This window comes from Carcharodon carcharias, chromosome 18, assembly GCF_017639515.1.
Source record: "Carcharodon carcharias isolate sCarCar2 chromosome 18, sCarCar2.pri, whole genome shotgun sequence".
In the NCBI taxonomy this organism is placed as follows: Eukaryota; Metazoa; Chordata; class Chondrichthyes; order Lamniformes; family Lamnidae; genus Carcharodon; species Carcharodon carcharias.
This window is the reverse complement of record NC_054484.1, coordinates 50,571,206-50,587,739: the sequence shown is the minus strand read 5'-3', so window position 1 is coordinate 50,587,739 and position 16,534 is coordinate 50,571,206. Positions and strand designations below refer to the sequence as shown.

Genomic DNA, 16,534 nt, shown 5'->3' with positions numbered 1-16,534 from the left:
TCCCCTCCCACCATCTCCTCCCCCTCCCCTCCCGCCATCTCCTCCCCCTCCCGCCATCTCCTCCCCTCCCCCATACCATCTCCTCCCCTCCCCCCCACCATCTCCTCCCTCTCCCCTCATCTCCTTCCCCTCCCCTCCCATCTCCTCCCCCACCCCCACATCTCTTCCCACACCCCCATATCTCCTCCCCCTCCCCATCTCCCCCAATCTCCTCCCCCCTCCCCTCATCTCCTCCCCCACCCCCATATCTCCTCCCCCCTCCCCATCTCCTCCCTCTCCCATCTCCTCCCCACCCCTCCTCCATCTCTTCCCCCCTCCCCCAACACTACAGCTGAGGTGCCATGGACTTAGTTGCATAATATTCCTGATGGCTAACAGGAAGCGATTACAAAAATGCGAAATCAGGAAATTAACTGTCAGCAGCATTCTTTTCAAAGTTGGGAGGTAATTGGGGCTCTGGTGAGAATAATGTTCGTGAATTGTGTTTGCTGCAAGATATAACTGAGGAATGGAATAGAATTTCTTCCATTGGACAGATAGTGGGCTCCGCTAGTCTCCGCATGCGCACCTGGCCTCCTTAGCGGACGGTTGCCGGACTCCGCATGCGCACTTGGCCCCCTTAGCAGACGGTTGCCGGTCTCCGCATGCGCACCTGGCCTCCGAGCGGACGATTGCCTGTCCCAGACTTACTCCCACAAGGCAGTGCGGCGATGTTGTGCAGCCGCCGCCATGTTGATTGAGGCGCGTGTGGAGCCGCTTTGGAGGTGAGAGCGGAGCGGGAGGCGAGCCACAGGAACCGGCCAGGGCCGAGCGACAAATAGGCGCAGCGGAGCGCGGATTTCTGACAAAAGTAGAGCACGGTGACCCCTTTCCCCTCCCCCCCGGGCACCGGCAGCATGGAAGCCGTCAACGCCTTTAACGATGAGGTGAGTGAGAGCAGGAGTCGCTCGGCTGGCCTTTTCTCTATTCTCCTGCCCGCTGTGAAGCTCTGGATGAAGCGGGAAAAATGTCAGCCGAGCCTGAACATTATTCTCCATCCTTACCACCCCCCCCCCCCCCCCCCCGGCCCCCCCCTCTCCCCTCCCACTAGGCCGCGACAACTCATCTAAATGGAGGAACTGGGGATAGGCCCGATGCTTGTGAACAATCAGAAGATGGAGGCGGCCGGGTGAGCGCGGTGCGCCATGGCGGCCGGCCGGCCGGGCCTGCTCAGGCGGTTACGTTATTTCTATTGAAGCCTCTGTGTCACGCTCCAGGGAGGCAGCCTGGCCTGTGTGTGTTTGAGTGGTTGGGGGCGGGGAGACTCGGACCGGGACCCGAGCTTTGCAGTGCGGCATTGCAGCTGAGCGCTGTGGCCCTGGTCTAGCAGGGCGGGGGTTGGTTCTTATTGTGTTGCCCTGTTTCGTGGCGAGATCCACCGGGCGAAGTTGAGTAATGTCAGGCCGAACAGAGAGGACAATGCCCCCCGGGCTCTGTGCGCGGTTGGAAGAGGCTGGATCGCGGGCCTACAGTCTGCCTGCGAGGGCGTCGAGCCAAATCACCCCATAGACCCTTATTCGCATACTTTAATTTTTTGTCAGTAGTAAAGCCAGCAGTGTTTTTAACTTTGCTTTTATCTTAGTGTTTTTATTCAGTTGGTTTTGTCTTTCTCCCATTTACACCGTTTGTTAGTTCAAACGCGTCGTCGTTTGAAGGCTGATTTACTGCATTACGTCCAGTAACGCATTCTGATCTCGCATGGTCATTAATCAATAGTATCTAATAGGAATGCAAAAACAACTTTTTTTAAAAGCAATACTTCACTCTGCAAATTTTGCATTTAAAACACTCCGAGAAAATTTAGTTTTCCGATATTCAGTGAAGATGAAATGCGTTGAATTTAGTTTGAAATAGTGGAAGAGTCCCAATTATTTTAAAGTTGGCAAGAAGTCTGTATTTTAAAACACTCCTTCCCTTGTTGATTTGGGCAGCACTGTTATCGAGATTTCTTCCCAGATTGGAATTCCTCTAACAGTAAGGTGGTTTGGGAGGGTTACAGTTATTTCTATCAACGACTCGTATACACGTTTGATCATTTAGTTGGAAGCTGGTGCTGGTTATAAATGGTTATAAAATGCATATTAAATCAGTACTTACTTTGTTAAGATGAGTTGAAATGCATTGGGAGGACCTATGTTCTTTTAAATTTGAAAACAATAAAAATAAACTTCCACTGGTGTTAACTTATTTCAGTGTGACCCATGTCCTATCTGACATTTGTCCCCACTCCAAAACATGAATTTGAGTATAGTGTGCATGAAAGGAGCACTTCATTGTATACATAAAAAGCTAAGATTTGTAATATGGCCGGTTCTTTTAAATGTATATTTCTTATTTTGTTGGATATCTACTATGTTGGGATTCAGCATGCCATGATTATCATTGCTGCAATTGTTTCACCAGATACATCTTGGGTGCAAATGAATCAAAACATTAGGAGATGAAATGTGATGCAGAAGAGTGTAAACTGTGCGTGGAAAGGGTAAATAGTAAATGGTGAAAATGAGTGGTGTTAAAGCGTGAAGGAGAAGCAGAGCTGGAGGAGTATTAGTAGATTTAACATGAAACATGTCCAACCAATACAAATTAACAATCACTGGCCAATTGGGTATTGAACTAAATAGCCAAAATAGTTAACCACTATGCTACCATACCCCTTTTATATTACTGGATCAGTAATTGAGAGGCCTGGACTAATAATCCAGGGCTGAGAGTTCATATTCCACCAAAACTGCTAGGGGGTTTAAATTCAGATTACCATAAATCAATCTAGATATTTTTTTTAAAAAAATGCTGGTGTCAGTGGAATCATGAAGCTGCCAGATTGTTTTAAAAACCCATCTGGTTTACTAATGACCTTTAGGGAAGGAATTGGCCCTTGCCAATGTATATATGACTCCAGAGTCACAGCAAAATACTTGAGCTTAACTGCCCTCTGAAATGTCCGAACAAGTTACTTATGTTGTATTCAAGAAGGCAGCCCGCCACCAAGGGCAGCTAAAAGAGGGTAATAAATGCTGGCTTTGCCCGAGGCATCCACATAATGTGAAAGAATAGCAAGAAAAGGGTTGTATCAAATTTTTAATGTGCTGTAGACTGCACTTTGAATATTACATTCTAGTCCTGAGCAGTAAGAAATGAGAAATTCAACCGTTGGAGGCAGTTCAGAGAGGAACATTGCATTTTTATAGCACCTGTAACACAATAAAGCATCCCATGGCACTTCACAGGAATGTTATCAAACAAAATTTGATACAACCTCAATATATGGGGCAGATGATTAAAAGATTGGTCAAGGAGCTGAGCTTTAAGGATCCTCTTAAAAGCAGGAAAATGAATTGGGGAAGTTTTGGGTGTGATTTCCAGAGCTTTCAGGCCTTGGTAACTTTTTAAAAATTCAGTCATGGGATGGGATGTCGCGGGTGAGGCCAGCATTTATTGTCCATCCCTAATTGCCCTTAAGAATGTGGTGTTGAACTGCCTTCTTGAACCGCTGCGATCAAAATGGTGTAGTTGCACCCACAGTGCTCTTAGGGAGGGAGTTCCAGGATTTTATGACAGTGAAGGATCAGCAATATATTTCCAAGACAGGATGGTGAGTGGCTTGAAAGGGAACTTCCAGGTGTTGGTGTTCCCATCTATCTGCTGCCCTTGCCCTTCTAGATAGTAGTGGTCATGGATTTGGAAGGTGCTGTCAAAGGAGCCTTAGTGAGCTCCTGCAGTGCATCTTGATAGTGCTGCCATTGGGTGTTGGTGTGGAGAGAATGAATGTTTGTGGATGGGGTGCCAATCAAGCAGGCTGCTTCGCCCTGGATGGTGTCAAGCTTCTTGAGTGTTGTTGGAGCTGCACTCATCCAAGCAAGTGGAGAGTTTTCAATCACACTCCTTTCTTGTGCCTTGTAGATGGTGGACAGGATTTGGGGAGTCAGAAGGTGAATTACTCACCGCAGGATTCCTAGCCTCTGACCTGCTCTGCTAGCTACAGTATTTATATGGCTATTCCAGTTCAGTTTCTGGTCAGTGATAATCCCCAGGATGTTAATAGTGAGGGTTTCAGAGATGGTTAGATTCTCTCCTGTTGGAGATGGTCAATACCTGTTCCTTGTGTGGTGCAATTGTTACTTGCCACTTGTCAGCCCAAGCCTGGATATTGTCCAGGTCTTACTGCATTTGGACATGGACTGCTTCAATATCTGAGGAGTCGCGAATGGTGCTGAACATAGTGCAATCATCAGCCAATATCAGCACTTCTGATCTTATGATGGAAAGAAGGTCATTGATGAAGTAGCTGAAGATGGTTGGACCTGGGACACTACCTTGAGGAACTCCTGCACTGATGTCCTGGAGCTGAGATGAGTGACCTCCAACAACCACAACCATCTTGCTTTGTGCTAGGTATGACTCCAGCCAGCGGAGAGTTTTCCCCTGATTCCCATTGACTCCAGTTTTGCTAGGGCTCCTTGATTCCACGCTCTGTCAAATGCTGCCTTGATGTCCAGGGCAGTCACTCTGGAGTTCAGCTCTTTTGTCCATGTTTGAACTGAGGCTGTAATGAGGTCAGGAGCCGAGCGACCCTGGTGGAATCCAAACTGAGTTTCAGTGAGCAGGCTATAGCACCGTTGATGGACCACTTCCGTTGCTTTACTGATGATGGTGAGTAGACTGATTGGCCGGATTGGATTTGTCCTGCCTTTTGTGTCCAGGGCACACCAGGGCAATTTTCCACATTGCCAGGTAGATGCCAGTGTAGCTGAACTGGTTAGGGGCGCAGCAGGCTGTGCAGCACAAATTATCAGTACTATTGCTGGAATGTTGTCAGGGCCCATATCCTTTGCAGTACAGTGCCTTCAGCCATTTCTTGGTATCATGTGGAGTGAAAGGAATTGGCTGAAGACTGGCATCTGTGATGATGGGGACCTCCAGTGGAGGCCATGATGAATGATTCACTCCGCACTTCTGGTTGAAGATTGTTTGCAAATGCTTCAACCTTATGTTTGCACTGAGTGCTGGGCTCCTACATCATTGAGGCTGGGGATATTTCTGGAGCCGCCGCCTCCTCCAGTGAGTTGTGGTCCTACACCATTCATGACTGGATGTGGCATGACTGCAGAGCAGAACTTAGATCTGATCCGTTGGTTGTGGAATCTCTTAGCTGTGTCTGTCACTTGCAGCTTATGCTGTTTGGCATGCAAGTCGTCCTGTGTTACAGCTTCACCAGGTTGACACCTCATTTTTAGGTATGCCTGGTACTGCTGTTGGCATGTCCTTCTGCATTCATCCTTGAACCAGGGTTGATTCCCAGGCTTTGTGGTAATGGTAGAGTTGGGGATACGTTGGGTGATGAGGTTACAGATTGTGGCAGAGTACAGTTCTGCTGCTGCAGCATCCCGTTTAGCACGGTGGTAGCATCACATAACACAATGGAGAGTATCCTCAAAGTGAAGACAGGACTTTGTCTCCACAAGGGCTGTGCGGTGGCCACTCTTCCTGATACAGTCATGGACGGATGCACCTGTGGCAGGCAGATTGGTTAGGATGAGGTCAAGTATGTTTTTCCCTCTTGTTGGTTCCCTTACCACCAGCCGCCGACCCAGTCTAGCAGCTATGCCCTTTAGGACTCTATCAGCTCAGTCAGCAGTGGTGCTACCGAGCCACACTTGGCGATGGACATTGAAGTCCCCCAATGAGTGCATTCTGCACCCGAGCCACCCTCAATGCTTCCTCCAAGTGATGTTCAATATGGAGTAGCAATGGTTCAGCAGCTGGGGGGAGGGGCGGTATGCGACACGTGCTAATCAACAGGAGGCTTCCTTGCCCATGTTTGACCTGATGCCATGAGGATTCTTGGGGACCGGAGTCAATGTTGAGGACTTCCAGTGCGATTCCCTATCGACTGTATAGCACTGTTCACGACTCCTCAGATACTGAAGCAGCCCATGTCCAAATACAGCAAGACCCGGACAATATCCAGGTCTGGGCTGACAAGTGGCAAGTAACATTCACGCCGCACAACTGTAAGGCAATGACCATCTCCAACAAGAGAGTATCCAATCATCGCCCCTTGATATTCAGTAGCATTACCGTCACTGAATCCCCCACTGTCAACATGCTGGGGTTACCATTGACCGGAAACTGAACTAGACTAGCCATACAAATCCTGCAGCGAGTAACCCACCTCCTGACTCCTCAAAGCCTGACCACCATCTACAAGGCACAAGTCAGGAGTGTGATGGAATATTCCCCACTTGCCTGAATGAATGCCGCTCCCACAACACTCAAGAAGCTTGACACTGCCCTGGACAAAGCAGCCCGCTTGTTTGGCACCATATCCACAAACATTCACTCCCTCCATCATCGATCACAGCAGTAGTGTGCACTGCAGGAATTCACCAAGGCTCCTTCGACTGTACTTTCCAAACCCACAACCGCTACCATCCAAAAGGACCAAGGTAGCAGATAGATGGGAACAACACCACCTGGAAGTTCCCCTTTAAGCCAATGTGGTACAGTTATTCAAGAAGGGAGGAAGGGTTAAACCAGGGAACTACAGGCCAGTCAGTCTAACTTCAGTGGTGGGGAGATTATTGGAAGCAATTCTGAGTGACAGAATTAATCTATACTTGGAGAGGCATGGATTAATCAAGGACAGGCAGCGTGGTTTTGTTAAGGGGATTGAATTTTTTGAAGAGGTGACCAGGTGTGTAGGTGAGGGCAATGCATTTGACATAGTCTACTTGGACTTCAGCAAGGCTTTTGATAAGCTCCCACATGGGAGACTGATAACAAAGGTAAGAGCGCATGGGATCCAAGGCAGTTTGGCAAATTGGATCCAGAACTGGCTGAGTGGCAGGAAGCAGAGGGTGATGGTTGAGGGGTGTTTTTGTGACTGGATGCCTGTGCCCAGTGGGGTTCCACAGGGATCGGTGTTGGGTCCCTTGCTGTTTGTGGTATATATATAAACGATTTAGACTTGAATGTAGATGGGTTGATCAGTAAGTTCGCGGATGACATGAAAATTGGTGGGGTGATAAATAATGAGGATATGAACAGGCTGGTCAGATGGGCTGATCATTAAATGGAATTTAATCCGGATAAGTGTGAGGTGGATAAACAAGGCACGGGAATACACGATGAATAGTAGGATTCTGGGAAGTACTAAGGATCAAAGGGACCTTGGTGTGAATGCCCACTGGTCCCTTAAGATAGCAGGACAGGTAGATAAGGTGGTTAAGATGACACATGGGATACTTACATTCTATGCCTCGGCTAATAAAGGCAAGAGCATGGAGGTTATTCTGGAACTGTATAAAATGCTGGTTAGGCCACAGAGTATTGCGTGCAGTTCTGGAATCCACATTATAGGAAGAATGTGCTTGCAGTAGAGTGTGCAGAGGAGATTTACCAGGATGTTGCCTGAGGAGTTTTAGTTATGAGGAGAGATTGGATAGATTAGGGTTATTTTCCCTGGAGCAGAGGAGATTGAGGGGGGATATGATTGAGGTGTATAAAATGATGAGGGGCATAGATAGGGTAGACAGGAAGGAACTTTTCCCCTTGGTGCAGGGATCAATAACCAGGAGGCATAGATTTAAGGTAAGGGGCGGGAGGTTTAGAGGGGATGTGAGGAAGAATTTTTTCACCCAGGGGGTGCTGGGAATCTGGAACTCACTACCTGAAAGGGTGGTAGAGGCAGAAACCCTCATAACATTTAAGAAACATTTGGATATGCACTTGCGATGCCATGGCACACAAGGCTATGGGCCTAGTGCTGGGAAATGGGATTAGAATAGTTAGGTACTTATTTGACTGGCGCAGACTCGATGGATCGAAGGGTCTTTTTCTGTGCTGTAGACCTCTACGACTCTAAGCCACTCACCATCCTGACTTGGAAATATATCGCCGTTCCTTCACTGATGGGTCAAAATCCTGGAACTCCCTTCCTAATAGCATTGTGGGTGTACCTACACCACATGGACTGCAGCAGTTCAAGAAGGCAGCTCACCACCTTTCAAGGGCAATTAGGAATGGACGAAAAATTGTTGGCCCAGCCAGCAAAGCCCACAACCCGTGAATGAATAAAAAAACAGTGCCGCCAGCTTTGCTCACTCTTATTTGCTTGTGGGATGATGATGGAGGCATGTTTCCATGAGCATGACTATGTCAGGCTGTTGCTTCACTAGTATGTGAGAGGGCTCCCCAATTTTGGCATGAGCCCCCAGATGTTAGTAAGGACAACTATGCCGGGCCCAATGGGCTGAGTTTCCTGTTGTTGTTTCTGATGCCCAGGTCGATGCTGGGTGGTCCGTTCAGTTCCATTCCTTTTTTTTAAGCGAATTTATACTACTGAGTGGCTTGCTAGGCCATTTCAGAGAGCAATTAAGAGTCAACCACATTGCTGTGGGTCTGGAGTCACATGCAGGCCAGACCAGGTAAAGGTGGCAGATTTCCTTCTGCCTAAGACATTGGTGAACATGTGTTTTAATGACAATTGACAATGGTTTCATGGTCATCATTAGACTTTTAATTCCAGATTTTTATTGAATTCGAATTTCATCATCTGTAGTGGTGGGATTCAAACCCCAGAGCATTATCCTGGGTTTCTGGATTACTGGTCCAGCAACAATACCACTATGCCACCGCCTCCCATGTGTCTCTCTTGGAAGCATGACTACATAAATGGTGGGGTGTTTAAGATCAGGCATGTTCAGTAGACCAGAAGTGGAGGAGTGCAGATCTCAGAGTTGTGGTGCTGGATAAGATTAGCGATAGGGAAGGGAAAGACCATAGAGGGACTTAAAAGTAAAGATAAGCATTTTAAAATTGAGACGTTGTTTAACCAGGAGCCAATTTAGGTCAGTGAGTGTAGAGGTGATTGGTGAATGCGTTTGAGTTAATATGGGCAGCAGGGTTTTGGATGTGTGATTGGAAACTTATCTCTGGCCAGATATACTAGCGAGATTGCAAATACCCTGGTTCAGCCTCTGGCAGCTCCCGGTGAGGGGAAAGATGTGGGTGGAATGGAGTTTGGGACGGAACTGAAGACGATGGCTTCAGGCATACTAATATTTCATTGGAGGATATTTTAGCTCGCCCTGTACTCGATGTTGGGTAAACAGCCTGATCGTTTCAATACAGTGGAGAGAGGTGGTGCGGTAGAACTGGCTGCTGTCAGTGTTCATGTGGAAACTGATTATTTTGGAATGATATCATTAATGGTAATATGTAGATGAGAAATGGGATTCAAGGATAGAACCTTGGGGGATACCAGAGGAAACAGTGCAGGCATGAGAAGAGAAGCCATTGAAGGTGATCCCCAGGTGCAAATACCTGGATTATGAGGAAATACTGAAGGAATTTGAAAGGAAGCATCCTGGAAATAATCTTATGATGGTATAAATGAAGTTATAAAAGTTAACCTGAAATATAGTTTTGAATTAAATTAGGGGACTGATTTTCAAAATAGTTAAAGGCAAGTTTCGGTCTGATCAGAAAAGATGCAAGTTTTAGTCTGATCAGAAAAGATGCAAACAAAATGTGGATTAAGCCTTCCAGTTAGAGCTGTGGGGTAAATACCATGGAATCATTTAAAAGTTTTGGGGCATATTGGTCCCTCTATAGTCAAGGTACAATGGGTTGAATGGCCTTCATGCTTTCTAACTGTGGAAGAAGTGTATCAGTTTAAATGATGACAAGCCACTGGAGCATTGTCATACAGCCAGACTGAGGGGTAATCACTGAGACCCCATTGCTGGGAATCACTGAAAGTGTGATCTACACATGTTTTTGAGCAGTCTGGTGACTCAGCTTCTTAATAAAAGCACTTTGACATGGGCTCGCACTGTTACTTTAAAATAATGCTGATATTGCTCAAAATGAGAATTTTTTTGATTCAGTGACCAAGTTGTCTTCAAGATGCTGACAGTTGGCTCCTGTCATTACTTTAAAGGGAGAAACTGGGTTGAGTTTTGTTTTCTTTTCCATGTTCTGTTTTGCTATCATTAATGGTGGATCTTCCCATATCAGTCTTAGTGGTTTGGATTTTCAACACTAATAATATAGAGTTTTTTCACCTTTCTATGCAATTGCTTCAAAGAAATTCTGGTATGAAAATTTGGATTCGGAGAGGGAACTTTTTATTCAGCATGTACAGTCCGTTTTCGACCATGAATGTGTAGGAACTACTGAGATTGACATAATTTGGCCTGCAGTTGTTCAAAGGCGGCTTTATGGTTAGCCAGCTGTTATGGGGTTCAGACTCCCCAGAAAAAGATTAAAGATCGAATTGCAAACAAGTACAATTGACTATCTTGCTGATTTTTATTTCTTATTAGGGCTGGAGCTTTACTGAATGTTATAGCGGTCTCATTAATATTGTCTGCCGATGTATATAACACTTAATTTGGAAGGAGGAAGGGTGCCGATGGTAGCAATCAAGTGCCATAAGAAATGGTGATGGCAGTAAGGGGCTGAAAGTAGAAAAGGCAGAAGGGTTATGTGTATCTGAGATGTATGGAAATTTCAATTGTATATTCCAAAAAAGTTGTTTACCACAGAAACTTGCATGCAATCACAAATTTAACAATGATAATTTATTTAAAGGAGCTAAAATTTGAAAGGAGTGTTTAGGTAAGAGTATGCATGATTGTCCCAATATTTGCAAATGAATTTCAAACATTAAGGACCCAGATGAATACTTAACAATTACATTTAGTTTTATGGTGTTTAGAAATGTGGTGAGAACATTTCATAATTTTGCTTGTTTAGTGAATACGTTATGCAACATACAGATTTGGACACTGTGTAAAGTTCTGAACTCCCCATTATTGGAATATTAATATTAACTAATGGAGTCTTACAAAAAAAATTGTGCTGGTTAATACTGAAACATTGTTTCCCTGACCGGTAAACAAGGGAGCGTAGATTTAGGAATATCGATGGAAGAACGAAGTGGGACGTTAGACATTTTTCTTTATTATTAGAACATGGAATACTTTACCACAAATGGCCATAAAGGCCGTCACTAACATATTTAAAAAGGAAATTTGCTAAGTATTTGGGAAAGAAGAATTAAATAGGATATAAAGAAAGGGCGGGGTATGAAATTAGAATGGACACAAGACCAGTGCATGCATGATGGATCAAATTGCATCTTTGTGTTGTAAGCTAATAATTTTTTTATGTCTAAACATGTGTCGTAGCCATTGTGGGTTACAATCCTTGTTGATAAGGGATTGCAACAATTGACAGATTGCCAGTTAATGTTTTTAATAATTTGTGACACTATTTTTCAAATTTGTTCCCAGGATGGGGCTGATGCTAGCAATGCTGCATTTATTGTTCATCCCTAGTTGTCTTGAGAAGGTGATGGCGGTCCTTCTCCGTGAATCATTGTGATCCTTCTGCATATGGTTCTTTCAGCATCAATGAAGGAACGGAGATCTGTGTTACATCAGAATGGTATGTGACAAGGAGGGGGCTTTGAGCAGTTGTTGCAGTGTATTTTGAAGGCCGTATATGCTGCAGTGCGCCAATAATGGAGGGGTTGACATTGAATTTGGTGTCACAGATGCTAAAATACCCAGCACCTGTGGTATTTTAGTTATGGTGATGATATGGCAGAATCAGTTAAGCTTCTGGTAAATAGTTACCCCCACGATGTTAATGTTGAGGTACTAGACAATAGTGATGCCATTCATTTTTGAAAGAAATTGTTTAACTTTCAGTCTTTGGAAACACTTATTGTCTGGCATTTGTAATTTTTTTATCTTACAAGGGATGTGGGTGTTGCTGGCCAGGCCAGCATTTATTGCCTGCCCCAAATTGCCCTTGAGAAGGTGGTGGTGAGCCACCTCTTAAACTGCTGCCGTCCTTGTAGGTACACCCACAGTGCTGTTGGAAGGGAGTCCCAGGATTTTGACCCAGTGACAGTGACGAACGTATAGTTTCAAGTGCAGTTGGTGTGTGGCTTGGAGGAGAACTTGCAGGTGACGGTGTTCCTATACATCTGCCCTTGTCCTTCTAGGTGGTAGAGGTCACGGGTTTGGAAGATGCTTTGGTGAGTTGCTTATAGATGGTACACACTGAATTATTGCCTGTTGTCTGAAGATGGTTGACCAAGATGGGATCTAGTTTTCAGGCCATGAGCATCAACAAACAAACTTCCTGTTGGCATCCCTCCCTTTCTTTTGTATTTTGACCCTCTTGAGATAGGGGCTAACATTCCATTAGCCTTTCAGATTGTATATTTTGTATCTGTGCCTTTAGTCAGTTGAATACCTGGACACCCCAACCCATAAGAGCATAAGACATTGGAGCAGAAATTAGGCCATTCGGCCCATCAAGTCTGCTCTGCCATTCAATCATGGCTGATAAGTTTCTCAACCCCATTTTCCCGCCTTCTCCCCGTAACCTTTGATCCCCATACCAATGAAGAACCTATCTATCTCGGTCTTAAATACACTCAATGACCTGGCCTCCACAGCCTTCTGTGGCAATGAATTCCATAGATTCACCACTCTCTGGCTAAAGAAGTTTCTCCTCACCTCTGTTCTAAAAGGTCTTCCCTTTACTCTGAGGCTGTGCCCTCGGATCCTAGTCTCTCCTACTAATGGAAACATCTTCCCCCACTTCCACTCTATCCAGGCCTTTCAGTATTCTGAAAGTTTCAATCAGATCCCCCCCCCCATCCTTCTAAATTCCATCGATTATAGACCCAGAGTCCTTAAACGTTCCTCATATGTTAAGCCTTTAATTCCTGGGATTATTCTCGTGAACCTCCTCTGGACCCTCTCCAGGGCCAGCATATCCTTCCTGAGATACGGGGCCCAAAATTGCTCACAATATTCTAAATGTGGTCTGATCAGAGCCTTATAAAGCCTCAGCAGCACATCCCTGCTTTTATATTCTAGTCCTCTCGAAATAAATGGCAACATTGTATTTACCTTCCTAACTACCGACTCAACCTGCAAGTTAATCTTAGAATCCTCGACTAGGACTCCCAAGTCCCTTTGCACTCCAGATTTCTGAATTCTCTCCCAATTTAGAACATAGTCTACGCCTCTATTCTTTCTACCAAAGTGCATGACCTCACACTTGCCCACGTTGTATTCCATCTGCCCCTTCTTTGTCCATCCTCCTAACCTGTCCAAATCCTTCTGCAGCTTCCCCACCTCCTCAATACTACCTGTCCCTCCACCTATCTTTGATCATCTGCAGACTTAGCCAGGATGCCCTCAGTTCCTTCATCTAGATCATTAATGTATAAAGTGAAAAGTTGTGGTCCCAACACTGACCCCTGCGGAATTCCACTAGTCACTGGCTGCCATCCTGAGAAGGACCCCCCTTATCCCCACTCTCTGCCTCATGCCAGACAGCCAATCTTCTATCCATGCTAGTACTTTGCCTCTAGCACCATGGGCTCTTATCTTTCTGAGCAGCCTCCTGTGTGGCACCTTGTCAAAGCCCTTCTGGAAGTCCAAGTACATAACATCCATTGGCTCTCCTTTGTCTAACCTGCTCATTACCTCCTGAAGAATTCTAAAAGATTTGTCAGGCATGGCCTCCCCTTGATGAAACCAGCTGACTTTGCCCTATTTTACCATGCACTTCCAAGTATTCTGAAATCTTATCCTTAATAATGGACTCTAAAATCTTACCAACGACCGAGGTCAGGCTAATCGGCCTGTAATTTCCTGTCTTTTGCCTCACTCCCTTCTTAAACAGGGGGGTTACATTAGCGATTTTCCAGTCCTCTGGGACCCTCCCTGACTTGAGAGATTCCTGAAAGATCACCACTAAAGCCCTCACTATCTCTTCAGCTATCTCCTTCAGAACTCTGGGATGTAATCCTTCTGATCCAGGTGATTTATCCACCTACAGACCTTTCAGTTTTCCTAGCACCTTTTCCTTGGTAATGGCCACCATACTTACCTCTGCCCCCCGACTATCTTGAACTTTGCGGATGTCACTCGTGTCTTCCACCGTGAAGACTGACGCAAAGTACCTATTCATTTCCTCCGCCATTTCTTTGTTCCCCACTACTACTTCAGCGTCATTTTCCAGCAGCCCAATGTCCACTTTTGCCTCTCTCCTACCCTTTATATATCTAAAAAAAAAACTCTTGCAATCTTCTTTTATATTACTGGCTAATTTACCCTCATATTTAATCTTCTCCCTCCTTATTTCTTTTTTAGTTGTCCTCTGTTGGTCTTTGTAGGCTTCCCAATCCCCTGGTTTCCCACTGCTCTTCGCCGCATTGTATGCTTTGCTGCACAGTTCCTAGTCTCTCACCATGTAAGAAAATTTTCTTTTCTTTCTCAGATCCAAAGTGGATGACCTCTCACTTTCCTACAAAGAATACCTTAATATGCCTATGTTTTTCATAACTTTCTGCTTCTACCTATGTAAATTACTGTGCCTGCCATCTTTGTGCCCCCTGCAAACTTGGATATACAATCGATTCCTTCATTAGCTAAGGTCACAGTGCAGAAAGCTGGGGATTACCGCTGTTCCCATTCTTCAAATCAGAAAATGTTCTCTTTGTACTCTATTTCCCACCTCCCAACTAATTACCAATTCATGCCACAAAGCTAGCTTCAATTTCATGTGTAGTTTTAGGGTGTTCAGGACTGAAAGGGTTAATGTCGGACTGGGGAAACAGTAGTAGTCTGAATGGAGATAGCTCATGGCTTGGACTGAAGAAACCTACTGTCTGGTATATCTGTACATAGTTATGTTCTACAATAAATAGTTACTGTTCAGACTCTGTGCCTCTGAACTTCTTCCTTAGACAACAACATACAACATGGTGGCAGCAGGTGAAGGACCCTGAAATCTCTGAAAATAAAAATTGAAAAATCTGCAGTCTGACCTGGAAAAAAAATGTACTAAAACGGAAGATTTCAATGAACCATTTTGAAATCGGCAGGAAAGCTCCATAACAGACATGGAAGCTGAGGCAGAGAAGAAATCAACCGTGCAGCTCGAGAAGGACTGCATAAAGAATCTTTTAAACAAGGCACAATAACCAGGCAGCATTGGGAAATTGTTTGTTTTTAAGTGTATGGCTTGAAACACAATGCAGCCTAGGTCCAGAGTCAGTGTCATAACACCAAGTGGCGACCTCATGGTGAAAATAACAAACGAATAAAAATATGGAGGAGAAAAAAATCAGCTACTAAATTCGATCCTTTGGCACCAAGAAAGTAACTAACTGGCCTTAATTATTTTGATGATTTTTCCTGGAATTCAGAGACGGTTTGAAACGGCTAATGAACCTCAGGTGTTCAAAAAACCCCGATCAGCACGGCAAAGCTTAATTACTGCAGCACCATTGTAAAAAATTTAAGGCACGCTTCTCCTGAGCTGAACACAGCAATGGATTAAAAATTTACTTTGCCAGAACGATTTGGGCAGATGGAAGGACCAGACCAGATGCGAATTGGGCACTATGGAGGAGGAGATTTTTAAGATACAGAATTGCATTAGGATTAAATAATAAATCAGAGGCTGAGCAAGTTAATACATTGTATTCAATTGATTCAATTGGTTCAATTGCTGATGATGCGATAGCCTAAGAAGGCATTAATGAATCATCTGAAAGATTTGAAGAGGTCATAAAAACCTTTAACAGTTACTTTAACCTATGGAGCAACAACATATTGGAAAGAGCGAAGTTTAATAGGGTCCAAAAGCCTGGAGAACCTGATGACACCTTCATCAATGATTTGTATTGGTTGGCTGAAGGCTTAGAGTATAGAGATCTTAAGTCTGAGCTGATATGTAACCCACGTTGTAGTTCGGGTAACTGACTACCCTTTCTGACCTCCTTCAATCCAAAGAAGATTTAACTTTGGAGAAGATAATATAGTGAGGCCCTTCAGCAAAATAGATACATATTTAGAGGGGACGGTAAACCATGGTACAGCTCATTTAACAACAAAATGTGAAAGACGCTCCAGGGCAAAGAAGATGAGATGCAATTAAAACGCAAGATGGCAATAAACCATGCCAACATTGTGGCACCAAAAAGCCTCAGATGCGAAGTGTCCTGCAAGCACAGCAGAATGTTGGGACACTTTGGGAAAATGTGCAGATCAAAAACCTTTAAAATATACAGAGGATCACCAGTGAATCTTTGGACAAAAAAGGCTTCAACGAAGTATGAGTCACACCAAGACGAAGAACAACAGTGCTCCCTAGGCGAGATTAAAGGTCCCAGATGTACATTCTGGAGTGTTGACATACGCGTCAGTGTCAGCATTACTAATTTTAAATTAGACACAAGAACAAGTGTGACGGTCAGTCCGATAGACAACTGTAGCTAGTTAACTTCTGGCTGCGGACAACAGCCACACCATTATATTGCCTGCGAGATATCAGACAACCAGTCACAGGCATGCCTCTGGAATCACTCCAATACGGGAATAAAAAGCTGCTGGAGATACTGTGATTAATTCACAATCAGGAATTTTCTCTTCTGAGGCAAAATGCCTGT

At 44.8% G+C, this 16,534-nt stretch overlaps 1 protein-coding gene across 3 annotated transcripts in view; it reads left to right on the top strand.

Moving 5' to 3' along the window:
- Window positions 1–714: 714 nt before the first annotated feature.
- The window catches only part of LOC121290558 (SR-related and CTD-associated factor 4-like), a 103,568-nt gene continuing 87,748 nt past the window's right edge, over window positions 715–16,534 (top strand). For 2 of the 3 annotated variants that reach the window (XM_041211091.1, XM_041211093.1), the window contains exon 1: window positions 715–926. In XM_041211091.1, coding sequence (XP_041067025.1) covers window positions 897–926 — 30 coding nt within the window. In that variant the 5' untranslated portion in view covers window positions 715–896. Of the gene's footprint in view, window positions 927–11,342; window positions 11,497–16,534 lie in introns of all 3 variants that reach the window. The other variant, XM_041211094.1, reaches the window with a different exon arrangement.